This window comes from Hemitrygon akajei, chromosome 24 (assembly GCF_048418815.1).
Source record: "Hemitrygon akajei chromosome 24, sHemAka1.3, whole genome shotgun sequence".
NCBI classification, from domain to species: Eukaryota; Metazoa; Chordata; class Chondrichthyes; order Myliobatiformes; family Dasyatidae; genus Hemitrygon; species Hemitrygon akajei.
The window spans coordinates 20,046,747-20,074,151 of record NC_133147.1 but is presented as its reverse complement, the minus strand read 5'-3'; the positions used below and the strand labels follow the sequence as shown (position 1 = coordinate 20,074,151).

At 47.3% G+C, this 27,405-nt stretch overlaps 1 protein-coding gene across 7 annotated transcripts in view; it reads left to right on the top strand.

Moving 5' to 3' along the window:
• nkain1 (sodium/potassium transporting ATPase interacting 1) overlaps positions 1-27,405 on the top strand; it is an 851,669-nt gene that overhangs the window by 709,595 nt on the left and 114,669 nt on the right. For all 7 annotated transcript variants that reach the window (XM_073028501.1, XM_073028500.1, XM_073028497.1 and 4 more), the window contains one exon: positions 14,575-14,772. In XM_073028501.1, the coding sequence (XP_072884602.1) occupies positions 14,575-14,772 (198 nt within the window). The remainder of the gene's footprint in view (positions 1-14,574; positions 14,773-27,405) is intronic.

The following is a 27,405-nucleotide window of genomic DNA, read 5'->3' as shown; positions in this document are numbered from 1 at the left end:
GTAGTAGCTCCTTCCATTCCATGGCGGGAATTGAGCCCCTATCACTGGCGCTGTATATCATTACACTAAGCACTACATGACCATGTCACCCACTTGGAACGGTGTGATCAATCGTCTGATCGGGGAGGGAGGGGGGGTGTTCATACATTGCAAGCAGTTCAGAGAAGGCCTAAAACAGAAGGCCCCAACCTGGGGCCCATGGACCCCTTGCTTAATAAGACCATAAGATATAGGAGCAGAATTAGGCCACTTTGGCCCATCGAGTCTGCTCCACTATTTCATCATGGCTGATCCACTTCCCTCTCAGCCCCAGTCTCCTGCCTTCTCCCCGTATCCCTTCATATCCTGACTAATCAAGAATCTATCAACCTCTGCCTTAAATGTACCCAATGACTTGGCCTCCACAGCCGCCTATGACAATGAATTCCACAGATTCACCACTCTCTGGCTTAAGGAGTTTCCACATCTCCAACCTAAAAGGCCTCCATTCTGAGGCTATTTCCTCTGGTCTTGGACTCCCCCCACTATAGGAAACATCTTCTGTCCACATCCATTCTATTGAGGCCTTTCACTGTTTGATAGGTTTCAGTGAGGTCACCCCTCATTCTTCTGAGTTCCAGTGAGTAGAGGCCCAGCGTTATCAAATGCTCTTCATATGACAAGCCTTCAATCCTGGAATCATATTTGTGAACCTCCTGTCTTCATGTACTGGTCCATGACATGAAAAAGGTTGGGATCCCCTGGTCTAAAATATTGATGAGTCCTGATGCATGGTCTTGACCCAAACTGTCAACTGTTCCTTTCCCCCTCAGATATTGCTTGGCTGTGAATTTCTTCCCCAGAATGCTTGTTGCTCTAAAAGACTGATACATTGAGCTAGTGGGTTGTCTAAGAAGGAAAGTTTGGAGGGAGAAGATGTTATCCAGCGGAGTTGCAAAGGGTGAGGAGATAACCCAGCAAATGAGCAGGATCCTGGCCAAGGTAGAGGAGCATGAAGGGTTAAAAGGGGGATAGGAGATGCAGCGGCCAATATCCCAACCACAGGATGTATCTGGAGAGGACAAACCCTTTACTACTACTACTACTACGTCGACTCAGGCCTAGGGGGCCGACGTCGGGCACGATGACAGATCTCCACTCCTCCCTCTCCCTCATCATTATGTTCATTTCATCTACATTAGCCGCGCCGCTATCTTCAAGGAGCGTGTTGACCATAGTCTTGGGAGGGCGCCCAGGGTTCATCCTCCCATGCTTGGGCTCCCATGTGATGACTAAGCTGGCAGGCAGCTCAGGGTGGTGTCAACAGTGCCCCGATAGTTGCAGTCTTCTCACCTCGATTTCAGTGGTGAGCGTCGGTAGGTCATCATAGAGCCTGACGTTCCTCGTGTGCTGTCGCCAACATGTCAGGTCAAGGCCTTGCCTTGCTACTGGTACCACGTAGCCCAATACTACCTGTCTCGGGTCGGGTTGTCGGCAACTCAACAGGCACACCCCCTGGGGCACTTCGGTTAACCAGGGAGGAGGGTGTGTAGGCACCCATCAGGACTGAAAACAAAACCTGTCGAAGGGCGGATGAACTCCTTGTGAGTCAACGGCCACCTACTGTCTGTGTGAGGAGCGGTGTGCCGCACAGCCTTTCATTTTCTGCTTTGTAAGGCATTATGATGGCGTGAAGACAAACCCTTTACTGGTAGAATATAGAGGTAAGAATCACTATTTGCAAGTCAGGGGTCACTCACAAAATGCTGGAGGAACTCCGAAAGTCAGGCAGCGTTTTTGGAAGGGATTAAACAGCTGACGTTTCGGGTTGAGACACCTCATCAGGACACTTCAGCAGCGGCTCGGTCCGAAACGTCGACTGCTTACTTTACACCCCTCCGTAGACGCTGCCTGGCTTGCTGAGTTCCTCCAGCGTTTTGTGGTTGTTGCTCAAGATTTTCAGCATCTGCAGAATCTCTCGTGCTTAGCAAGTAAGGTAAAGTCACTTATTCCCTCAGACGCTCACGAGTATTTGGAATTCTCGTCCTTTGAAGGCAGTGGAGTCCTTGAATATTCGTAAGGCAAAAGTAGAAGGAAAGGATAAAAATTTACTGGGGAAGTAGGAATGTGGAAAGGGGTTACAATTAGATTGGCTATGATATTATGGTGGCACAGGCTCAAGGCAGTAAAGTACACTGTTCCTGCTGCTAGTTCATATGGTTGATGTTAAAGGGCACTGGTCCACCCTCGGTAATGACTTTGGCATGTTAAAGGTGATATATGAACGGAAGTTGCTGTTTGAGTTATGAGGGACAAAGAGACAGAGGTATTCAGAGACAGCAAGAACTTCTAAACACCCAGTATATTATAACCAAACTGGAAGACTGAAGGCATATTTACACAATGCAGACAGCAATTATAGTCCTGGAGGCTACGGCAACATGGATTGAAGTCTTCCAATCCTGTGGTATCTGTCTCAGAGGCCGATATCAGAACACCTTTCAAGAACGTGAACCCTCGTAAAGTGCCAGGCCTGACAGGGTACCTGTCAGAGCATTGAAAACTGGCTGGAGTGTTCGAGGACACTTTCAACCTCCCAATGCTGAGGGCCAGAGGCTCATATCTGCTGCAGAAGGGTTTCAGTGATACGGTGCCCAAGAAGAGCAGGGTCAGTCACACCTAATGTGTTGACGTCCTTTGAGAGGTTGGTCATGGCTAGAATTAACTCCCACCTGCGCAAGGACCTGAACCCGCCATAATTTGCCTACCACCAGAACAGGTCTACCACAGACGCGTCTTCTAATGGCTTTCCACTCTGCTTTGGACCAGCAATGCTACATGAGGCTACTGTTTATTAAACACAGCTCAGCATTCAGCACCATCATCCCCTCCCTACTCATCAATACGCTTCACAGCCTGGGCTTCTGCATCTCCCCCTGCAGCCGGATCCTTAGCTTCCTCCACGGGAGATACTTGGAAATACTATCTCCTCCGTTGACAAGCAACACCTGCAAGCCTCGAGAATGCGCGCCTGTCCCGCTGCTCTGCCCTTGGCTGGGCGACTAGGCCCAGCTCAAATGCCACCCAGGAATTTGCAAATAGTACGGCCATTTTGGGCAGCGTCTCAGATGGTGACGTAGACTAGCTGGTTGAGTGGTGCCGCAGCAGCAACCTTGCCCTCGCCATCAGTAAGACCAGGGAATTGATTGTAGACTTCAGGAGGGGGACGTTGGGAGAATTCACACCAGTCTGTGTTGAGGGGTCAGCGGCATCAAGCTCCCAGCCATCAACATCCCAGAAGATCTACCCTGGGCCCGGTACATTGATGCAATCATGAGGAAGGTGGCTGAACCTCATTAGGAGTTTGAGGAGATTTCATATGTCTCCAAAGACCCTAGAAAATCTCTACAGATGTACCATGGAGAACATTCTGATTGGCTGCATCGCCACCTTGTATTGAAGCTCCGATGAACAGGATTTGTAAAAAAGCTGCAGAGAGTTGTAGAGTCAATCTGCTCCACCATGGGCCCTAGACTTCCCACCAGCAAGAATATCTTCAAAAGGTGATGCCTCGAGAATGTGGCATCCATCATTAAAGACCCCCATCACCCAGGACAAGCTCTCTTCTCATTGCTGCCATTTCATCCCTGGGAAAAAGCCTCTGACTATCCACACGATCAATGCCTCTCATCATCTTGTACACCTCTACCAGGTCACCTCTTATCCTCCGTCGCTCCAAGGAGAAAAGGCCGAGTTCACTCAACCTGTTGTCATAAGGCATAAGGAGAGGGTACAGGAGCCTGAAGACACACACTCAATGTTTTAGGAACAGCTTCTTCCCCTCTGCCCTTAGGGTTCTGATCAGTCCATGAACCCATGAACACTACTTCACTATTTTGCTCTCTTTTTGCATGATTTATTTATTTTTTCCATACTTTTCGTTGTAACTTATAGTAATGTTTATGTATCGCACTGTATTGTTACTTTTACACTTTTACAAGGACGTTGCCTGGACTGGGGAGCATGCCTTATGACAACAGGTTGAGTGAACTCGGCCTTTTCTCCTTGGAGCGACGGAGGATGAGAGGTGACCTGATAGAGGTGTATAAGATAATGAGAGGCATTGATCGTGTGGATAGTCAGAGGCTTTTTCCCAGGCTGAAATGGCTAACACCAGAGGGCACAGTTTTAAGGTGCTTGGAAGTAGGTACAGAGAAGATGTCAGGGGTAAATTTTTTACACAGAGGGTGATGTATGTGTGGAATGGGCTGCCAGTGAGGCAGATACAATAGGGTTTTTTAAGAGACTCCTGGATAGGTACATGGAGCTTAGAAAAATAGAGGCCTATGGGTAACCCTGGGTAATTTCTAAAGTAAGTGCGTCTTCAACACAGCATTGTGGGCCGAAGGGCCTGTATTGTGCTGTAGGTTTTCTATGTTTCTGTGTACTGTTGCCACAAAACAACAAATTTCATGTCAATGATAATAAACCTGATTTTGTTGCGGTCATTTGGCCACTGATAAAACATCCGTTTTGTTACTTCTCATCCTTCCCCCTGCAGCCCTTGAGTCAGGGGTAGATTTTTAGCCTTGAGGGATTAGCTCAGAGCAGCGCTGGGGAAGTTTTCTTAAGCAGCATTGTGACGTCCGCAGCCGCGTTTGTCATTGCTTAGGAATTCTGTACCAGCTAGCAGAACCACAAGTTCTCACTCATGGTACCTCAAGCAGTTTGGACATAACCAGGCCATTCGGCCCATTGATTCTGCGTCACCATTACATATTGGCTGCTCCGTTTCCCTCTCAACCCCATTCACCTACCTTCTCCCCGTAACCTTAGACGCCCTGATTAATCAAGAACCTATCAACCTTTGCCTTAAATATATCCAATGGCATGGCCTGTGCAGCTGTCTGTGGCAATGAATTCCACAGATACGCCACCCTCTGCCTAAAGAATTTTTTCCTCATCTCTGTTCTAAATAGACAGTTCTCTATTCTGAGGCTGTGCCCTCTGGTCCTAGACTCTTCCACCATAGGAAGCATCTCCTCCACACCTGCTCTATCTTGGCCTTTCAATATTCAATAGGTTACAATGAGATTTCCCCCTCATTCTTCTAAACTTCAGTGAGGACAGGCCCAGAGCCATCAAATGCTCCTCATTCTTTAACCCCCTTCACTCGCAGAATCATTCTCGCGATCCTCTGGATTTTCTTCAATGCCTGCATATCTTTTCTTAGATAAGGGGCCCAAAACTGCAGTAGCAGTCTGATCAAAACCTTAAGCAGCATCAACATCACATCCTTGTCTTTAGGTTCTACTCCTCTTGAAATGAATGCTAACATTGCATTTGCCTTCCTCACCACTGACTCAACCTGCAAGTTGACCTTTGGGGAATCCAGCACAAGGACTCCCAAGTCCCGTTGCACCTCTGATTCTTGAATTTTCTCCCCATTTAGAAAATATTCAATGCCTTTATCCTTTCTACCAAAGAGTAGGACCATGCACTTCCCTGCACAATATTCCATCTGCCACTTCTTTGCCCATTCTCCCAATGTCTTAAGTCCTTCTGCAGACCCCCTGCTTCCTCAACATTACCTAGCCTGCCACCTATCTTCATATCATCTGCGGGTCTGGCCACAAAGTCATCAGTTCCTTCATCGAAATCATTGACATACAATGTGAGAAGAAGCAGTCCCAACACCAACCCCTGCGGAACCCCACTAGTCACCGGTGTCCCATCAGAAAAGGCCCCCCTCATTCCCACACTTTGCCTCCTGCCACTCAGCCAATCTTCTATCCATACTAGTATCTTTCCTGCAATACTCTGGGCTCTTATCTTGTTAAACAGCCTCATGTCAGAGCATGAAGGGAAATAGGAAAAAACAGGATATTAGGGCTGAGAGGGAAAATGGATCAGCCACGATGAAATGGCGGAGCAGACTCAGTGGGCCAAATGGCCTAAATCTGCTCGTATATCTTATTGTCTTATTATGACACGCCTACCTTACTACAGGCCCCATTATTACAGGCCTGCCTTTCTACAGACATTATTACAGGACTACCTTACTACAGGCCCCATTATTACAGGCCTGCCTCTCTACAGGCCCCATTATTACACAACTACCTTACTACAGGCCTCATTATTACAGGACTACCTTACTACAGGCCCCATTATTACATGACTACCTTACTATAGACCCCTCTCATTGAGGCATCGAGGGAGCGAGCCCATGACCGACTCCATTGCTTCCCTCTCATTGAGGCGTTGAGGGAGCGAGCCCATGACTGACTCCATTGCTTCCCTCTCATTGAGGCGTCGAGGGAGCGAGCCCATGACCGACTCCATTGCTTCCCTCTCATTGAGGCGTCGAGGGAGCGAGCCCATGACCGACTCCATTGCTTCCCTCTCATTGAGGCGTCGAGGGAGCGAGCCCATGACCGACTCCATTGCTTCCCTCTCATTGAGGCGTTGAGGGAGCGAGCCCATGACCAACTCCATTGCTTCCCTCTCATTGAGGCGTCGAGGGAGCGAGCCCATGACCAACTCCATTGCTTCCCTCTCATTGAGGTGATGAGGGTGCAAGACCTTGATCAACTCCATTACTTCTTTCCCATTGAGGCATTGAGCAAATTTGAAGTCGACGGGGACAAGATCGGAGGACGGGTGGGTGTTCGACATCAGCCACCTTCTTTGGACCGTTCTTCCTCTCCCTCTCGCTAGCTGCTGTAGGAGGAAACTGCAGGAGTCTTGGGATCCACATTGCCAGGGATTGATGTGCGAGGCTGTGCACTTCTTGTGGGGGACTTATAGGTCATTGTTCCTGGATTCTTGTCACTCTTTTTTATCCCCCCCACCCCGTCCCTGGCACTCCTTCCCTACGACCTGTCCCACACCCCTCCCGCAGCGCTCCACCCTCACTATTCCCGGCGCCCTTTGCTCCCACCATATTTACAAGCTCACTCTCCGCTCCGCGTTGGCAAGTGAGTTTTCACCCGTTCTTTCCTGTTGCTGTCTGGCATGTTGGGGGTTGGGGGTTTGATGCTCCTTGTTGCTGTTTACCCCTGTGGGTGATCTGTTAGCTTTTGTGCGAGGGAGGGATTTTTGGGGGGGTTTGGTGTTTGACGTTCCAGCTGCCATTTTCCATGTGGAACGATCTTTAGTTTTTGTGCAAGGGAGGGATTTTGGGGGGGGCGTGGTTTGGTGTTTGACGTTCCAGCTGCCATTTTCCATGTGGAACGATCTTTAGTTTTTGTGCGAGGGAGGGATTTGGGGGGGGGGGGCGTGGTTTGGTGTTTGACGTTCCAGCTGCCATTTTCCATGTGGAACGATCTTCAGTTTTTGTGTGAGGGAGGGTGTTGTGGGTTTGGGGTTTGTGAGTTATTGTTTCTTTTTTTTGCATGGGGGTGTGGTTGGTTGATGTCTTTCTTTCAACGATTCCATGGTATTCTTCGTTTCGTGGCTATCTGGAGAAGGCAAGTCTCTGAGTTGTATACTGCACACATACTTTGATAATAAATGAACCTTAGAACCTTTTTTACAGTACTGTGCAAATGTCTTAGGCACCCTAGCTATATGAATATGCACCTAGGACGTCTGCACGGTGCTGTATGCTGCCTTAGTATCTGCAGTACCTAAAGCTTTTACATCTTTAAAATTAATATCCAGGTTACTTACGGGCAACGTTGCTCTGCATTGATTGCAGTTCGATTCAGTCGCCTGTAATGCGTCGATAATAGCCTCTCACATGGCAACAGCAAATTGCAAGTCAATAAGGAAATACTGAAGTCTATTTGGCAGTCAAATGTAGTGTTTTTAAGCTCAGGGCTTGCAATGTTTTGCTGCTTGATTATGTTTACATTCTTATAATCTGTTTGCCTCCCATAAATGACAATAGAATTGCTCACTGTTGAGGATTTTTTATCTCTAATATTTCCTCTGAACCACCAGCTTCAGTCCTACACTCTAGCTGTTGCCATTAGCCCAATGCTCCTGTTGTGTCTGTGCACGACCAGATATATATTAAATAAAAGCACGCACGTGGGAGATGACTCTAACTGGTGTATTCACATTGCAGCGAGAGAGAGAGAGGGAGAATAATGTGCATGCATAAAAAACAGCACATGAGCAGATAGCAGATCAATACGTAGTGCTGAGACCATAAGACATAGGAGCAGAATTAGGCCATCTGGCCCATCGAGTCTGCTCCGCCGTTCAATCATGGCTGATCCTTTTACTCTATCTCCTCCTCAATCCCAGTTTCCGACCTTCTCCCCGTAACCTTTGATGCCATGTCCAATCAAGAACCTATCAATCTCTGCCTTAAATACACCCAACGACCCGGCCTCCACAGCTACCTGTGGCAACAAATTCCACAAATTCACCACCCTTTGGCTAAAGAAATTTCTCTGAATCTCTGTTTTGAAAGGGCACCCCTCTACCCTGAGGCTGTGCCCTCTTGTCCTAGACTCTCCCACCATGGGAAACATCCTTTCTACATCTACTCTGTCTAGGCCTTTCAACATTCGAAAGTTTTCAATTAGCTCCCCCCATCTTGTCACCTCTCAACCCAGGCCTGTATATTATCTGGGGGGGGGGGGGGTGTAGATCCATACATTACAGCTCCAATTTGGATGCGGAATTAGATTCATTTATTTACAACAAAGCATACAGTGAACAGCGCCGTTTGCGCTACAATCAACTCATCTTCTGGACCCACTGACCACTTTCACAGAGTTACAGAGACGTCAAAAAGTACAGCACAGAAACAGGTCCTTTGGCCCATCTAGTCCCTTCAACCTCCACCTGGACCTTGACCATGGGGATCACTAGTCTTCATCTCCAGCACCTGCCAACCTAACCCTTGGTATCACTGGCCTCCTACTGTAGAGCAATTGGACCTGGGCTCCAACTCCTGGCACCTACCCCAACTCTTCATTTATTGCCCCTGACATCTAACTCCCCCTCATCCCTGTCTCCAGACACTAACCTGATCCCTGACTCCCCAGAAGCATCCCTACAAACCTGAAACACAACCAAATCCAAGCTACGACCTCGACAAATATTGCAAACCGTCGCCATCTTGACTGAACAGCAGCAGAAGGAAAAATGATAACAGAAACTCCAGGCCAGGCCTGGGTGGTGAGATGGAGATGCATCTCTACCAAAGGAGGTGTAAGGTGCTCCTTCCCTCCACTAGCCTGCAGGCCACCTTTGGGCAAGGGGTAGCTCCTGCTTAGCTCCTGATCAGGGTCACGTGAAGCCGTGGGAGCAGGTGGTGGATGGTCGTATGAGCAGCCGGTGCAGATCACAAGCCCCGGTTATGCGACCACTGACACCAGGCAGACAATCTCTGAAGAGTATTGACAATGGTTGGGGTCACCCGCCTTGTAAAGACACTGCCCAGAAGAACACAATGGCAAACCACTTCTGTAGAAATATTTTCCAAGAACAATCATGGTCGTAAAAAAACCATGATCTCCCATGTCATATGACACAGCACATAATGATGATGTCATATGATACGGTGCATAACGATGATGTCATATGACACAGCATATAATGATGATGACCTGCTCAGGCAGGAAGAGTTGCAAAAGTACCAGGTAGTAAGGTGCCAGAGTTGTTCGAGGCTTGGACAATCGATCTGGACGCTAGATGTCAGCTGAGGCGCTTCAAGTTACCAAATAAATCTGAAAATCAACATCCAGTGACAGTGAAAGTGGCCACTGAAAATCAAAAAGCTAGAAATCTGAAATTAAAGCAAAAAATGCCTGAAACACCCAGCTGGTCAGGCAGTATCCATGGGGAGAGAAATAACATTGACATTTCAGGCCAATGAATTGTTTTATTGCCAAGAAACTGCTGGCCTGTTACCAAAAACCATCTTTGTTGACTGATTCCTTTCAGGGAACTTTCTGTCCGTCACGCCGCTGGTGTTTGGGGCAGCAATGAAGGTCCTCCATCTCTGTCTGCCCTTGGCCACTCAAGTCTGGAAGGATTCTTCACTGCTGTTTCCATAGCAATTTTGTTTTACCTGTCAGGATTGTTGACCCTGAGCTAAACCCCAGAGCCTGGAGGACCGATGGGCCAGTCTTGGCCTGTCCTCTACCCTTTGACCTGCTTGGCATGGGTGACCCTACCAAACCATAAAGCCCTGACTCCCGCCAACGTGGCTCTCCGGGTCACTGAGGCACACAAGCCTCCAAACCCTACGACAAGGCTGTGGCCCTCTTGGAGGTCTTCCGAAGAAGGAAATGAGTATTTCCTACTTAGATCATGGAACATGGAGCATGGAGCAAGCTATTTAGCCCACGACATCTGTGACAAATTAAACGAAACCTCTTCTCTCTGCATAGGATCCATATCACTCCATTTCCAGAATCTATCTAAAAGCCTCTTAATCTCAACTTTGACTTTGAATTAAATGCTACCATTGCATCAGCTTATACCAGCCCCTTTGTTCTGTGTGCTTGGAGCAAGAAAGGTAACGGAGGCCCAATCGATTCACCGCATGATCAATCAGCCGCATATGCACTCGCCACATTCTCACATTTGATCAAAAACGGCTTGCTCCAGGCACCTACTACTCTCTGTGTAGTAAAAAAATACTTGCCCCACTGTTACAAGAATCGCCCTTTGTAATATTGATCAGTGAGGCTCAGAGAATCTGTATTTACTGACGGGTACTTTCATAGTCTTAACTAAAAAACATGTGTACCCTACTGGAATCCCTAATCCTCCATGAACAGTCAGTGAAGAGAAAAGGTATTACCTGAGGAAGGAGTCTATGCTGGCCAAGCTTTTCCTCATAGACCCGATCGCTACGCGTCTGTGGGGTCCTCCTTATCCACGATGGTTGGTCTCTGGTTGCTGGAGAGTTATCATAGAACCATAGAACATTACAGCACAGAAACAGGCCTTTTGGCCCTTCTTGGCTGTGCTGAACCATTTTTTTGCCTAGTCCCACTGACCTGCACCCGGCCCATATCCCTCCAAACCCCTCTCATCCATGCACCTGTCCAAGTTTTTCTTAAATGTTAAAAGTGAGCCCACATTTACCACTTCATCTGGCAGCTCATTCCACACTCCCAACACTCTCTGTGTGAAGAAGCCCTCCCCCCAATTTTTCCTTTAAACTTATCCCCCTTCACCCTTAACCCATGACCTCTGGTTTTTTTCTCCCCTAGCCTCAGTGGAAAAAACCTGCTTGCATTCACTCTATCTATACCCATCATAATTTTATATACCTCTATCAAGTCTCCTGTCGTTCTTCTACGCTCCAGGGAATAAAGTCCTAACCTATTCAACCTTTCTCTGTAACTCAGTTTCTCAAGCCCCTGCGTATTTGGAGCTCCCGACCCTTATAGTGTTCCTCATCAATTCAACTGTTGGATCTTCATCCCATTGGCTCAAGGTCATCTCACCTCTCTGGGTCAGCCTTCTTACTGGCCCTTCCACAGGGGTACGACCAACATTGTTTCATGGTTCTGCCCACCCCAGCCTTTCAACATCTGACTGGTCCAATCCAGTTAAATCAGCCCACCCAGACAGGCTCGACTGAGTTGACAGATTGCTTCTTTGGTAGGTCTGACATTTTACAAAATAGGTAGCTGCACCTCCGAGGATGGTCTCAGATTTAGCAGGTCATTTCCTAACGTTCCTTGTGTCTACATTCAATTGCGCTGATTAGATTATCCCAGAGCAGGAAGTCCACAAAATGCGAGAAAACAAAGTCAACTGGTTTGCCATTTCTCCTGTCCTTGACTAGACTTTAAATGTTCGTCCTCTCAAAATTGACACCTCTACCCGGGAAAAATAGATTTTGACTGTCTATGCCCCTCGCAAGTTTGCAAACTTCTTTCCGGTCTCTCATCATCCTCTGATGCTCCTGATGAAAGGACCCAAGTGTGAACCAGCCTCCCCTTGTAGTTCATGCCCTGTGATCCTGGTTAAATCTCTTCTGTACCCTTTCAAGTTCAGATCTGATTCTCACATGGACGTAGAGTGATAGGCATCGTTTGTGTTCACAACCAACGCACCCAAGATTGCGCTGGGGGCAGGCCGCAAAGCGTGGTCGCACATTCCTGCGCCAACATAGCACGCCTACAGCGTTCAGCGCAAACAGTGCTCACACACAACGCAGAGTGACACAAACAGAAACGGCAATAGCAGCAAGGACAGCAAGACAACAAGAACAAAAGAAGTCCCTTTCCTACCCCTTTCACACACAGACAGTCTTCCAAAACCCATGGTGGGGCTCTGAGCCTCCAGTCCTTGGCCTCTGGGCTCTCCAACTTGCAGACGTAAGGCTGTTCTTCCTTCAATCGTAGGACTCCGCAGCGAGCGGTGCGGACAGCCCAGCACATCTGTAGATGTGAACTTCCCACTGTTCAGGACATTTACAGAGACAGGTGCGTAAAAAGGGCCCGAAGGATCATTGGGGACTCGAGTCATCCCAACCACAAACTGTTCCAGCTGCTACCATCGGGGAAACGGTACCGCAGCATAAAAGTCAGGACCAACAGGCTCCGGGACAGCTTCTTCCACCAGGCCATCAGACTGAGTAATTCATGTTGATACAGTGGTACTTCTATGTTATATTGACTGTTTATTGTACAGACTATTTATTACATATTACTATAAATTGCACATTGCGCATCTAGGCGGAGTTGTAACATAAAGATTTTTACTCCTCGTGTATGTGAAGGATGTAAGTAATAAAGTCAATTAAAGTTCAATTCAGTTCAATTCAATACAATTCCAACCACCAGACTCTGGCCCAAATTCGCAGACACGATCTTAAGACATCTACCTTTAGACTCACCGACCCCCCCCCCCCCCACCCCACACACTGGCATTGAATAAAAAGAAGTGGCAACAGTAGGGGTGGATCTATGTGTCCGAGTTTCAAAATGTGGGCTATTGCTGTGCTCAGTGCAAGTAAGTGAAGATGAATTTAAACCTGCGCTGTGTGATAATTCCAGAATGTTTAGATCAGTGACTTAGGAAGGATATACTGGCTTTGGAGGCGGTGCAGAGGAGGTTCACCAGGTTGATTCCAGAGATGAGGGGGTTAGACTGAGGAGAGATTGAGTCGCCTGGGACTGTACTCGCTGGAATTCAGAAGGATGAGAGGAGGTCTTATAAAAACTTAAAATTATGAAAGGGATAGATAAGATAGAGGCAGGAAGGTTATTTCCACTGGTAGGTCAGGCTAGGACTAGGGGACATAGCCTCAAGATTCAGGGGAGTAGATTTAGGACGGAGATGAGGAGGAACTGCTTTTCCCAGAGGGTGGTGAATCTGTGGAATTCTCTGCTCAATGAAGCAGTGGAGGCTACCTCAGTAAATATATTTAAGACAAAGTTGGATAGATGTTTGCATGGAAGGGGAATTAAGGGTTATGGGGAAAAGGCAGGTAGGTGGAGATGAGTCCATGGCCAGATCAGCTATGATCTTATTGAATGGCGGAGCAGGCTCGACGGGCCAGATGGCCGACTCCTGCTCCGATTTCTTATGTTCTTGTGTCTACTACTCTGACCGTGACTTGCGAATCACGAAATGGAATCCTTTGTTCTATTATTAAAGAGCATAAAGCAGCAACACTCTTGAGTTATTAATATTGCTGTGGGATCACTGGAGTGAGCTCGCACTGTCAGCTAACCGGCAAGGGCTGGCAGTGTGGAGAAGCGAAACCGTTTCAAGTAAAAATACCTCCTGAGAATTGGGATGTTAAGTGGTTGTAAACTACTTGTGGTTACTTGTAAAAACAATTTATCGGCTAATGGAGCCGTCACTTACAAGTTTTGTTTATTGCGATGCAGCGTAGAATAGGCCCTTCCGGCACTTCAAACCGTGCTGGTCATCAATCGCCATGGACAATTTACAATCACCAATTAACCTACCAACTGTGGACTGTGGGCCAAGTCACCCAGCAATCCCCCAATTTACTCTGAGCCTAATCACGGGGCAATTTACAATGACCGACCGGTCATTGGACTGTGGAAGAAAACCGGAGGAAACCCACTTGGTCACGGGGAGAACGTACAAACTCCAGGCAGCCTCGGGAACTGAACCTGGGGTCGCCTGCACTGTAAACCACTGTGCTACCCACTACACCACCACGCTGCTCGGCATAGCGGCTGTGCGTAAAAGCTTTAGCACTTGCCGTCGGAGTTCAATTGCCTGTAAGGGTGTGGTCACATGGGTGTAATTGACCGGCACAGGCACGTTGGCCCAGAAGGACCTGTTACCGTGCTGTGCCTTTAAAATTAAAAAAAAAATAATAATCAATAAAATTCAATAAGAAGAATAAACACCTGTAGATTCTTCTTGTAGAGTTTCTATGTAGTCACAGGGAAGAACGTACAATCTCCTCACAGGCAATGGCGGGAATTGAACCCAGATCACTGGCACTCTGAAGAGCTGTGCTGACCTCTACGCCCCCGTGCCCTGCCCACGGACTGGGATTGAATTAAAGTAACTGACAGGAATTCTACGGCAAATGTCTCAAACTCCTCAATGCACGTTATTGATCCCCCTCCCCGTGTCTCCACAAGTGTTTCCGGTGCTTAATGGAATTGCCTTTTCACTCCGTAGGACCGAGACTTCGTCATGACCTTCAACACGTCTCTGCACCGCTCGTGGTGGATGGAGAACGGACCAGGCTGTGTCGTGACCCCAGTGACCCCGGCTGACCAGACCCCCCAGGACCATCACGTCATCACGGTGACAGGGTGCCTGCTCGACTACCAGTACATCGAAGTCTCCAGCAGTTCCTTACAGATCTTCCTCGCAGTAAGTGCAGACCTTGGCGCCGCTCGCGAGGGATGCCCCGAGCAGCGAATTTGCGCCGGGCACGAACACCACAAATTTGGCTTCTTAGGTTTGGGAAAACGATTCCGGGGTTGAAAGGCGTGTCGCATGAGGAGTGCTTGGGCCTGTACTCACTGGAATTCAGAAGAATGGTGGGGGGGGGGGGGAGTGACTTCTTTGAAACCTATCGAGTGCTGAAAGGCCTCGATAGAGTAGACGTGCAGAGGATGATTTCTATGGTGGGAGAGTCTAAGACCAGAGGACACAGCTTCAGAATAGAGGGGGCACCCTTTTAGGAAGGAGATGAAGAGGAATTTCTCAGCCAGAAAGTGGTGAATCTGTGGAATTTGTTGCCACAGGCAGCCGAGGAGGCCAGGTTATCAGGCATATTGAAGGCAGAGGTTGATAGCTTCTCGACTAGTCCGGGTATGAAGGGATACGGGGGAAGGCAGGAGACTGGGCCCTCTCCAATTCCTCAAGCGACACGCACAAACTGCTGGAGGAGCTCAGCTGGTCAGGCAGCGCCCGCGGAGGGGAATTAAACGGCCCACATTCCCGGCCGAGACCCTTCACCCAGGCCCTTGCCCAGGATTTCCAGCGTCTGCAGGCGTGCTGACTCCGCCACTGCCGTGCTTGCCCGCGAAGGTCCCGACGCCCTGCGCGCTGAGCTTCACACTGTGGAGTGGAGGTTGCCGATGCGTGGCCACGCCACGTTGCGAAGGGGCAAGGGTGGCTCGAGGTCGCCTACGCCCCGGCTCTGATGCAGGGGAATTGGTGCTTGCGTGTCAACATAAGAAACTTGAGAAACTGAGTTACAGAGAAAGGTTGAATAGGTTAGGACTTTATTCCCTGGAGCGTAGAAGAATGAGGGAAGACTTGATAAAGATATATAAAATTATGATGGGTATAGATACAGTGAATGCAAGCAGGCTTTTTCCACTGAGGCTAGGGGAGAAAAAAAACCAGAGGACATGGGTTCAGGGTGAAGGGGGAAAAGTTTAAAGGGAACGTTGTGGGGGGCTTCTTCACACAGAGAGTGGTGGGAGTGTGGAATGAGCTGCCAGATGAAGTGGTAAATGTGGGCTCACTTTTAACATTTAAGAAAAACTTGGACAGGTACATGGATGAGAGGTATATGGAGAGATATGGTCCAGGTGCAGGTCAGTGGGACTAGGCAGAAAAAATGGTTCGGCACAGCCAAGAAGGGCCAAAAGGCCTGTTTCTGTGCTGTAATGTTCTATGGTTCTATGGTTCTAACAGGCACACGTCGTAGAGTCGTACAGTATGGAAGCCCTTCAGCCCAACTGGGATTCACATTCAATCCTGTCCCATTTGCCTGGTTTTGGACCATATCCCTCTAAACGTTTTTTCTGCTGTGGACCCCCTGCTCTAAACCCCTGCTCTAAACCTTTCATATTCAAGTACCAACTGGCATTTTAGAATGTAGCCCCGACCTGCACAACCTCACCCCATTACGTAGATCCTTGAGTTCCAGTAACATCCTCAGAAATTCCCTCTACGATCTTTCCAGATTAATGGCATCTTTCCTCATAGAAACATAGAAAATAGGTGCAGGAGTAGGTCATTCGGCCCTTCGAGCCTGCACCGCCATTCATCCTGATAGGCTGATCATCCAACTCAGAACCCTGTACCTGCTTTCTCTCAATACCCCCCGATCCCTTTAGCCACAAGGGCCATATCTAACTTCCTCTTAAATATAGCCAATGAACTGGCCTCAACTGTTTCCTGTGGCAGAGAATTCCACAGAATCACCACTCTCTGTGTGAATCAGGAGGTCCCAGCTGGAGACCACAGACCCCTTGCATAATGGTATTGGTCCATGGCATAAAAAAAAGAAGTTGTGAGCCCCTGCTCTAGATTCTGAAGCACTTGTAGATTCTGCCCAGCACATCAATTCCTGGTGGAACTCAGCAGGCCAGGCAGCATCTAGGAAAAGAGTACAGTCGACATTTTCAGGCCAAAACCCTTCGGCAAGCTTTCCAGTATCCGTGGATTTTCTCTTGTCCGTGATTGGGTTACTACACTGCCAAGCTTCTTCCAGGGATGCCCACCCTGAAGAAGTTTAAACCTTCCCGTCGACAGGAGTTCAGGGAAACCCTCTCTCACTGCTCCCTCTCGGTGATCTCTGCTGCTGAGGCCTGACGAAGGGTCTTGGCCGAAAACGTCGACTGTACTCTTCTCCATCGATGCTGCCTGGCCTGCTGAGTTCCTCCAGCAATTTGTGTGTGCTGCTTGGATTTCCAGCATCTGCAGATTTTCTCTTCTTTGTGGTTGGAATCTCTGGGGAACTCTCCTTCAAGTGGGGGATAGTTCAGAAGAACATGTTATTGACAGCAATGTTGAGTATAAGATAAAGATTCAAGAACTCAGGCACAGGAACCCTTGTTCACTGCCTCCCTCTAGGCATTTGTGGGGATGACTTACAGCGGACCGAAATGCTTGAGCATATAAACATTAAGAAAGAGGATGTGCTGGAGCTTTTGAAAAAGCATTAAGTTAGATAAGTCACCAGGACTGGATGAGATATACCCCAGGCTACTGTGGAAAGTGAGGGAGGAGATTGCTGAGTTCTTGTGATGATCTTTGCATAATCAATGGGGACGGGAGAGGTCCCGGAGAATTGGAGGGTTGCAAATGTTGTTCCCTTGTTCAAGAAAAGGAGTAGAGATAACCCAGGAAATTATAGACCAGTGAGTCTGACTTCAGTGGTGGGCAAGTTGTTGAAGAAGATCCTGAGAGGCAGGATTTTTGAGCATTTGGAGACATAATCTGATTAGGGATAGTCAGCATGGCTTTGTCAAGGACAGGTCATGCCTTACGAGCCTGGTTGAATTCTTTGAGGATGTAACAAAACACATTAATGAAGGTAGAGCAGTGGATGTAGTGTATATGGGTTTCAGCATGGCATTGAATGAGGTACCCCGTACAAGGCTCCTTCATAAAATAAGGAGGCATGGGATCCAAGGAGACCTTGCTTTGTGGATCCAGAACTGGCTTGCCCGCAGAAAGCAAAGGGCAGTTGTAGATGGTTCGTATTCTGCATGGAGGTTGGTGACTAGTGGTGTTCTGCAGGGATCTGTTCTGGGACCCCTCCTCGTTGTAATTTTTATAAATGACCTGGATGAAGAAGTAGAAAGGTGGGTTAGTAAATTTGCTGATGGCACTGAGGTCGGGGGTGTTGTGGATAGGGTGGATTAGTGTAGAGGTTACAGCGGGACATTGATAGGATGCAAAACTGAGGTGAGAAGTGGCAGATGGACTTTAAATCAAATATGTGTGAAGCGGTTCATTTTAGTAGGTTCAATTTGAAAACAGAATATAATATAAATGGTAAGACCCTTGGCAGTATGGAGGATCTGAGAGATCTTGAGGTCTGTGTCAATCGGACACTCAAAGCTGCTGCGCAGGTTGGCAGTGTTGCTAAGAAGGCAACTGGTGTGTTGGTCTTCAACAACCGTGGGTTTGAGTTCAAGAGTCATGAGGTAATGTTACAGCGATATAAAGCCTTAGTTAGACCCCACTTGGAGTATTGTGTTCATTTCTGGTCACCTTATTACAGGAAAGATGTGGACATTATTGAGAAAGTGCAGAGGAGATTTATACGGACGTTGCCTGGATTGGATCATGAGAATAGGTTGAGTGAACTCAGCCTTTTCCCCTTGGAGCGACGGAGGATGAGAGGCATTGATTGTGTCGATAGCCAGAGGCTTTCTCCCAGGGCTGAAATGGCTAACACGAGGGGGCACAGTTTTAAGGTGCTTGGAAATAGGTACAGAGGGGATGTCAGGGGTAAGTTTTTCACACAGAGGGTGGTGGGTGCGTGGCATGCACTGCCGGCAGTGGTGGCGGACGTGCATACAATAGGGTCTTTTACAAGACTCTTAGATAGGTACATGGAGCTTAGAAAAATAGAGGGCTATGCGGTAGGGAAACTCTGGGTGGTTTCTGGAGATACCTCATTACCGTTTCTGTAGCAGTTTTGTTTGACCAGTCAGGGTTGTTAACCGTGAGCTGAACCCCATGAACCTGGAGGACCAGTGGACCACTCTTAGTCTGGCCTGGTTGCCATGGGTAACCGCACCAAGAGCCTGACTCCAGCTCTCCGGGCCATTGAGGCACGCAAGCCTCCGAACCCAACAACAAAGTTGTGGTCCTCTTGGAGGGCACTGGAAATGGTCCCTCATATAATTCCCTTGTGTTTTAAATTTATTCCACCGTGTTCACTGCCTGCCCCTCCCCCACCTTTGTGGCACCTGATTCACTGTGCAGTTCCTTGCGATTTTACACTTCATTGATTCTAAACTGTGCAATCTTTTTGAAAAGTATTTGTTAGCCATCGTTACCATGCTGAACCGATGTCAGTTTCAATAGTTTAATCAGATAATGTACTTTTTTTATACAGAGTGCATGTTAAGATTTATGAAGGGCCGAAGAAAATGTATTGTAAAATCATTTGCGGATCGAGGCTTCATTAATAAGTCAGAATGTAGTCGGAAGCTCGCTCCTGTGGCATTGCGGGCACTCAAGAGAAAGCTCAGGTATTTTCTGCACCGGCTTTTTATTTCCCTGCCATATTTTTCCACCAATCACTGCAGGCGGTGGCATTCACAGGGTAACTATGGCAATGGCAAAAATTGTGAGTCACAAACGGTGTGGTGGGGGCGGTGGGGGAGGCCAGTGTCCTTCAGCCTTTGTGCGCCAATTGTAAATGGAACATTAAAGTGAAAAGCGAATTGGACAGAAATAAGATTTGCAAACCATCTCTCCCCACCTGTCCATGAAGTGGAAATATGAACTTCTGCTTCAGGTTTCATTCTGATTTACTTCTAATGAGGTGCAAATGACTGGTGATCTGCAAGGTCGGGTGTGCTGCCTATTGCACAGAGGAGACCGTAGAACCGTAATACAACAGAGCTGAATTAGGCCATTCGGCCCATTGAGTCTATTCCGCCCTGATCATGGCTGATTAGTTTTCACTCCCAGCTGCATTCTCATGCCCGTAACCTTTGATGTCCTTCTAATTAAGAACCTCCGCTTTAAATGTAGCCAAAGTCTTGGTCTCCACAGCCGCCCGTGGCAATGAATTTCACTGATTTGTCACCTTCTAGCTAAAGAAATCCCTCCTCATCACCATTCTACTCTGAGGCCTTGCCTTCTGGTCCTTGACACTCCCACCGTTGGAAGCATCCTCTCCACATCCACTCTAGCTCGGCCTTTCAAGTCTTCTGAATAATCATATTCCTGGTAGTGTTAAGATTGATAACCAGTTGGCAAGAAAACTAGAGGGAAGAAGAAGAATTTATTTTACACAATGAGTTATCACAGTGTGGAATAAAAGCACCATTTGAATAAGTGTTGAATTCATATTCAATAATAACTTCCAAAATAGTCGGATAGAGAAGAGTTCATTCATGGTTTACATTGGGAACCACTAGATTTTATTTTAGTTGGATAAATATTTAAAATATAAACCATGAGGCCATGCAGGCGAGTGTGACTATTTGTAAGATCTTTCAGAGGGATGATATAGTTGTGAAATGCCTCATACTGGACAGTGCAATTTTCTGGCTTGGAGAGTGGTCCGGGCAAAGGCCGTTGGAAGGCTTTGACTCTCTTTGACTTAATACTTCATTTGGGTGGACAGTAGATGAAAAATGCCCATGCCCCAAGAAGTGCTTTGGCCTCTGGTGGCCCAGTGCATGAGGGCCGAGGGAGCAAGGCCGAGGATAGAGGAAGGTGGGCTCATTCAGTTTGATGGTCCCAATTCCAAGTTGGGTTGGCTTGGATTGACCTTAACGGACTCTGTTACATTCAGGGAGAGGTCTTTTCCACATAGGCTAACCTCAGGTGATTAAAAACACAAGAGGTTTTGCTGATGATGGAAATCTTGAGTAACACACACACACACACACACACACACACACACACACACACACACACACACACACACACACACACACACACACACACACACACACACACACATTATCCAACTGAGGGGTCTCCATGTGACAGATTGACTATTTGGTCCCCTCCATCGATGCTGCCTGACTTGCTGTGTTCATCCTGCATTTTGTATGTTGCTCTGTTGATCTAGATCTCATCTCTGAGTCAGGAGGATAATGGCGTCAAATCACACTTCACATAAGCAAATGAAAAGGAGATAGTCTACCCCCATCTGGCACAAGCTCTCCCCAGTGCAGCTTTGAGAAAATGCCAACATTTGGACGGGATGCTTAAGGTAGCCCAAATATACTCAGCGGCCACTTCATTAGGTACACCTGTACCTAATGCAAATTTGCTTGTTAATGCAAATATCTAGTCAGCCAATCATGTGGCAGCAAGCCAATGCATGAAAGCATGCAGACATGGTCAAGAGGTTCAGTTGTTGTTCAGACCGAACATCAGGATGGGGAAGAAATGTGATCAAAGTGACTTAGACCGTGGAATGATTGTTGGTGCCAGATGGGGTGGTTTGAGTATCTCAGAAACTGCTGCTCTCCTGGGATTTTCACTCGCCACAGTCTCTGGAGTTTACAGAGGATGGTCCAAAAAACAAAAAAACATCCAGTGAGCGGCAGTTCTGTGGGTGAAAATGCCTTGTTAATGAGAGAGGTCAGAGGAGAATGGCCAGACTGGTTCAAGCTGACAGGAAGGAGACAATAACTCAAATAACTGCACGTTACAACAGTGGTGTGCAGAAGAGCTTCTCTGAATGTATAACATGTATAACATAACTTGAAGTGGAAGGGCTGCAACAGCAGAAGACCATGTACAGGCACTCAGTGGCCACCTTATTAGCTACAGGGGTCCTTAACAAAGCGCCCATTGAGTGTAGATCCTGTCTGAAAAAGAGCAAAGGACTGTCTCGGGTATCCTGAACAGTATCTCCCATGAACATCAATAAATTAAATAATTAGATCATATAAACACTCATTAGGAGCAGGAGTAGGCCATTCTACCACTCAACATATTGTAAGATTAAACCTCAATCTCAGCTGGATATTTGAATAGCAGTAGGAATATAATAAAACATGAAATTAAAATAGAAACAAAATTATGAGGGGTATAGATTGAATAAATGCCAGCAGGCTTTTTTCCACTGAGGTTAGGTAGGTCTACAACCAGGTTAAGGATGAAAAGTGAAAAGTTTAAGGGGAACATGAGGGGAAACTTCTTCACTCAGAGGGTGGTGAGAGTGTGGAATGAGCTGCCAGCACAAGTGGTGTATGCGAGCTCAATTTCAACGTTTAAGGGAAGATTGGATAGGTACATGGATGGGAGGGTTACGGAGGGCTATGGCCCCGGTGCAGGTCGATGGGTGTAGGCAGTTTGAGCGATTTGGCACAGATTAGATGGGCCAAAGGGCCTGTTTCTGTGCTGTATTTCTCTATGACTCTATAAACATTGCAGAGAAGGGAACAGATGGAGAAAATAAGGTAAATATCTGTGACAGGATGGAGAGCAAGAGAGACTGAGTATCACGAAAAGTGATCTGTTAATTGGGAGAGTTTGTGAAACCGTGTTAATCACTGCTAAAGTGTAAAGTATAAATTGGAGACATGGGAGAGAGGAAATGATAGCAAATGCTGTGATGGCGATAAATCTAATATAACTGAAGCCTTTAGATCTAGCCAGCAAGTCAGGATGAATATTACAGCTCGATTTTGTTTTTGATTTTTCCCCCTTTTCGAATGACTGTCCCACTTCAGACTGATAACCAAATGTGTGAGCTGATCTTGATTGACGCCTCTTCTCACGACTTGTCTGAGCTTCAACTTTTTAACAAGGAGAGGGTCCACAGGAGGTTCATGAGAATGGTCCCAGGAATGAAGGGGTTAACATATGAAGAGCTTTGATGGCTCTGGGGCACTGCTCACTGGAGTTTAGGAGAGAGGTTGGGGTCACATTGAAGCCTATCGAATATTAAAAGAATAAACAAGAGAAAATCTGCAGATGCTGGAAATCTGAGCAACACACACAAGATGCTGGAGGAAGTCAGCAGGCCAGGCAGCATCTACGGAAAAGAGTACAGTCGACGTTTCGATCTGAGACCCTTCTGTAGGACTCGGTAGACTGGATGTGGAGAGGAAGTTTCCTATAGTGGGCGAGGTCCAGGACCAGACGACACAGCTTCAGGATACAAGAACATCCCTTTAGAACAGAGATGCTGAGGAATTTCTTTAGCCAGAGAATATCTGGAATTCCTTGCCCTGAACGCCTGAAGAGGACAAGTTATTTCAAACGGAGTTTGATAGATTCTTGATTAGTAAGGGCGTCAAAGGTTCTGAGGATGTGATGCTCTTGTTGAGAACTTGTTTTATTATATTCCTACTGTTACGCTGTTAGGTATTTTACTTTCTGCAGCTTTTTTCTGCAAAGCACAGTGTGTTCTGTTAATTAACCTTCACAGTCCAGTATTTTCCTTCCTGCTAAGATAAGGAGTCATTTGCTCGGCTTGGGAACGTTGTGTCAGCCAGTCGGGTTTGTCCTGATAACATTCTGTCCAGTGGGACGCCATGGAATATTCGAGAGAACTGGGCGGTACCGGGTTTCTAGGAGACAGTGGCTTGGTTCGGGGGTTGGACGAAGACGAAGGTGCAGAGAAGAGCTCGAGGGAAGATGCTCACAGTGCCTCGCTCGAAGGAGAGAGCCCATTGTAAGAGGTGCTCCGTACAAATGAATGGATCCGCGGAGGAAGTGCCAGTGCTCCTGAGTTAGCCAGAATGTTCGTAACGGTCTTCGAGAGAAGTCGGAATTGTGGCTGGTGTCATTCACACGGAACGTGGGTTCAGCGCCGTGAGTAATCAAAGGGAAGAGCCTGACTAATCAGTAATGAGCTCCAACGTCTATGTGCACATTGAGGCTGGTTTAACTGTAATGGGCCCGTTTACTGTTAACTGTTGGTTCAAGTTGAGCTATCTGTAAATGTACTTCCACTCTAAGTTTATGCCAGTGTAAGATCCGGGCGAATGATAACTTTGCATGGGACAGTATTTGTACAGCATTTACCATCTTTTCCGTTCCCTCGTCAGAACATTGCAACTTTCCTGTTTGGTTGAACCTAAATCAGACCGACCCTAGACGTGTCTTGCATGTTGGAGGTGGCCGTCTCACCGTACTCCCGCACCGCCGGGTCACGTGGCTGTTAGCCAGGGATAGCAGGCAAGCCAAGTCTGTTATAAGCCACGGTGAAGGGGGTTACAGGGAGAAGGCAGGAGAATGGGGTTGAGGGGACAATAAACCAACCACGGTGGTCTAATTCTGCTCCCCTGCCTTACGGAGAGTGGAAGGGCAGTTCTTTAACAGTTTCTTCACTCTCAAAGGCCTGAGCATACCTATTTATTCATGGTGGGAGGAAAGGTGATTTGTGATCTGTCACAATGGCTCAGAGATGTACGGGGGACAGTGGCAGATACTACAAAGTGCTAAGAGACTAATTCTGTTCGAACTCAAATAAATTAGTTACAACTTCAGGTCCCTTCACCAAGATGGTTAATTTTGCTTTCCAAGCACAATGCGGCTGATTAATTCACGCCGCTGTTCCGATATAATGCAGAGTGCCCGGCTCCTGTCCTTGTTCGGGTTGACATGATAAATATTGCTGGGACGATCTCCTCAATCAATGGTTTCCACCTGACATTTCTCATCATTTCACTGGAGCTCAGAAATCCATGGACTTGAAGTGGTGAAAAATTCTAATCATCCGTCCTGAGTCTGGACAATTTCTCTACTCTTTTGCATTTAACTTAATGTCGCTGTCATCACTAGTCAAATTAGTGCCAGATGAATAGGCTTCTCTGCAAAGCGACTGAATAGAATATTAAACGATGTTCTACGTGCTCGCATTGACATCTCATGTCCACCTCAACAGAGATGCAGTGAAGAACACCATTTACCTTCTCCCACTGTCCCTCATCTGATCATCTTCCTTGGCTGAAGCAACTGAGCCATGGAAGGCTGTTGCCTCTCTCTAGCTTTGATCACCCACGCTTTTTCTCTCTGCTGCCTGATACACTGCTGGTGTTTAGGGCAGCGATGAAGGTCCTCCATCTCTGGCAGTGTTCAGGGCTTCCTTCATCGTGTCAGTAGCTCGATTTTCACTACTATCAACCATGCAAGTCCCGGGTGGAGACTCAGGAATACCGTCACACTCAGATGTAGAAGGATTCTTCATTGCTGTTTCCGTAACAGTTTTGTTTGACCAGTCCAAATTGTTAGCCCTGTGCTGAACTCCAAACCTGGAGGACTAGTGGACCACTCTTAGTCTGACCTCTACCCTTTGACCTGTTTGGCATGGGTGACCCCTATCACGAGCCAAAGCATAAAGCCCTGACTCCAGCCAACATAGCTCTCCGGGTCATTAAGGCACGCAACCTTCCGAACCCTACAAGGTCGTGGTCCTCTTGGAGGACCCAAGCTTTTTATCGGGCCATCAAATCTTGTGAATGTCGAGATGCTGGAGGAGCCCAGTGGATCCGGCGATACCTATGGAGGGAAATAGTTGAGGTTTTGGGTCAAAGTCCTTCATTCACAACCCCACCATCTCTTTCTCGCCTATTGAACCATGATGTGCGCAGAAGCTGGCAAGGTTTTCCTCACAAACAGCCCCAGCCCCTCGTATCTACCATAGGGCTACTGAAGCCAGTCAGCACACTAGTAATGCAAACCGGGCTACCAACCCCAATTGTAGTTGGTTTATCATTGCCATGCCAATGATGAAAGACTTTGTTTTGCTAGCCATCCAGATAGAGCACTCCAAACTCAAGTTCATTGTGATAATGCATAAAGTTCAAAGTTCATTTATTATCAAAGTCCAAAGTACATTATACAACCTTGAGATTCATCTCCTTACAGGCAGCCACAGAACTGAGAAACCCAGTAGAACCCATAAAAAACAAAGACTGTCGAATACCCAATGTGCAGGAAAAAAATAAATTGTGTAAACAATAGAAGTAAGCAAACGGCATTCAGAACAAAAGTGAGTCCATAGACATGGAGCCTGGAGCAGCTGGAGTAGGCCACAGGCCTCAGCCTCAGTTTAGTGCAGAGCTGAGCAAACGTTGTGGAGCAGCGAGCAGGACTGGCCTGACCCTTGGCTCTGGTCCCAACACCCTGCCTTTTCAGCCCACCTGGCCTGGCGCTTAAATCGTCCATTCATCAGGTCGTTCCTCGCACTATCGCATCGATATGCTCTGGGATGCATCCTGCCGCCACGTTCCGGCCCGAACCCAACCTTTCCAAATCGGCCTCAAGCTTCGATCTATCAAATCTTGCTCTCAGTTTAGGTGGATGGGCCTTGAAAATGCCTCGACTCCACCTCCCACGAACTTCAACTGGCCTCACCTACCCTCGCCTCTCCATTGTTTGCGGTGGTCATTTACCATAAATTTGACAAGAAAAAGTGTTATTAATAAAGTATTTAGTCATATTCTTAGTTTCGTTTGCCGCCTGGAAGTAGTCACTAGGCTTCACCGGCACCATCTTAAACCGAAAGATCTATATGTCCCCACATGATACCCTGAGATTAATGTTGTTGTCAGCATTCACAGTTAAACAAAATAATACAACAGAATCAATGAAGAATTACACACAAAGACTGATAAACAAACAATGTGCAAATACAAAACTAATAATAATAATAATAAATATTAATAATTACACAGATGGAAAGGGAAAGAAGAACTTTGATCCTGATGCAGGTGGATGGGACTAATGGTTTAGTATTGACTAGATGGGCTGAAGGGTCTGTTTCTGTGAGGTAGTCTTCTATGACTCCGTAATTCTAAATAAGTAAGTTCAATAATAGTTATAGAGTCCTTGGAAGTGAGTCTCTGGGTTGTGTTCGGAGAGCGAGATCAGTTCAGCACTGGGGTGAGTGAAACTGTCCCCTCTGGTTCAGGAGCCTGACGCTTGAAGTGGAAAGAGAAAAATGACACAATGCAGAGCAAGGTGCGACATTTATGGAGCAAGAGCGGTGCAGGTCGACATCGAGGCCGCAAAAGGGCCCTGAGAAAGTAGCTCGAGGGATCAAGATTTCTTTCTTGATCATGCAAATGTCCATTCAGCAATCTCAACAGGAGGATGGAAGCTGTCCTTGAACCAGGTGGGAAAAAGGTCCGCTTGCCAGGGTTGCAAATTGGATCACTTCCTTACCTGCTGACCCACGGAGAGGAACGTCCCTCGAGGAGTAATTCCGGAGTCAAATACATAATACCATGTCCCTCTAGGGCAGCGGTGTGACTGAAGCCTGCCTGAAGCAGGTGGGTACCTCAGACTGCTAAAGCAAGAGGTTAAAAATGTACAGGAGCCTTAGGTCCCACACCATCAAGTTTAGGAACAACTATTACCCTCCAATCATCAGGCTCCTGAACCAGCAAGGATAACTTCACTCACCTGAACTCTGAACTGGTTCCACAACCCATGGATTCCGTTTCAAGGACTCCAAAACTCGTGTTCAATAGTTCAATTGGTCAAGTTTAATTGTCATTCAACCATACTTGAATACCCGTGAATCAGGCCAAATGAAACTGCGTTACTCTGGGGCCAAGGTACAAAACCCAATACCAACAGTCACACCCAGCACAAAGCACA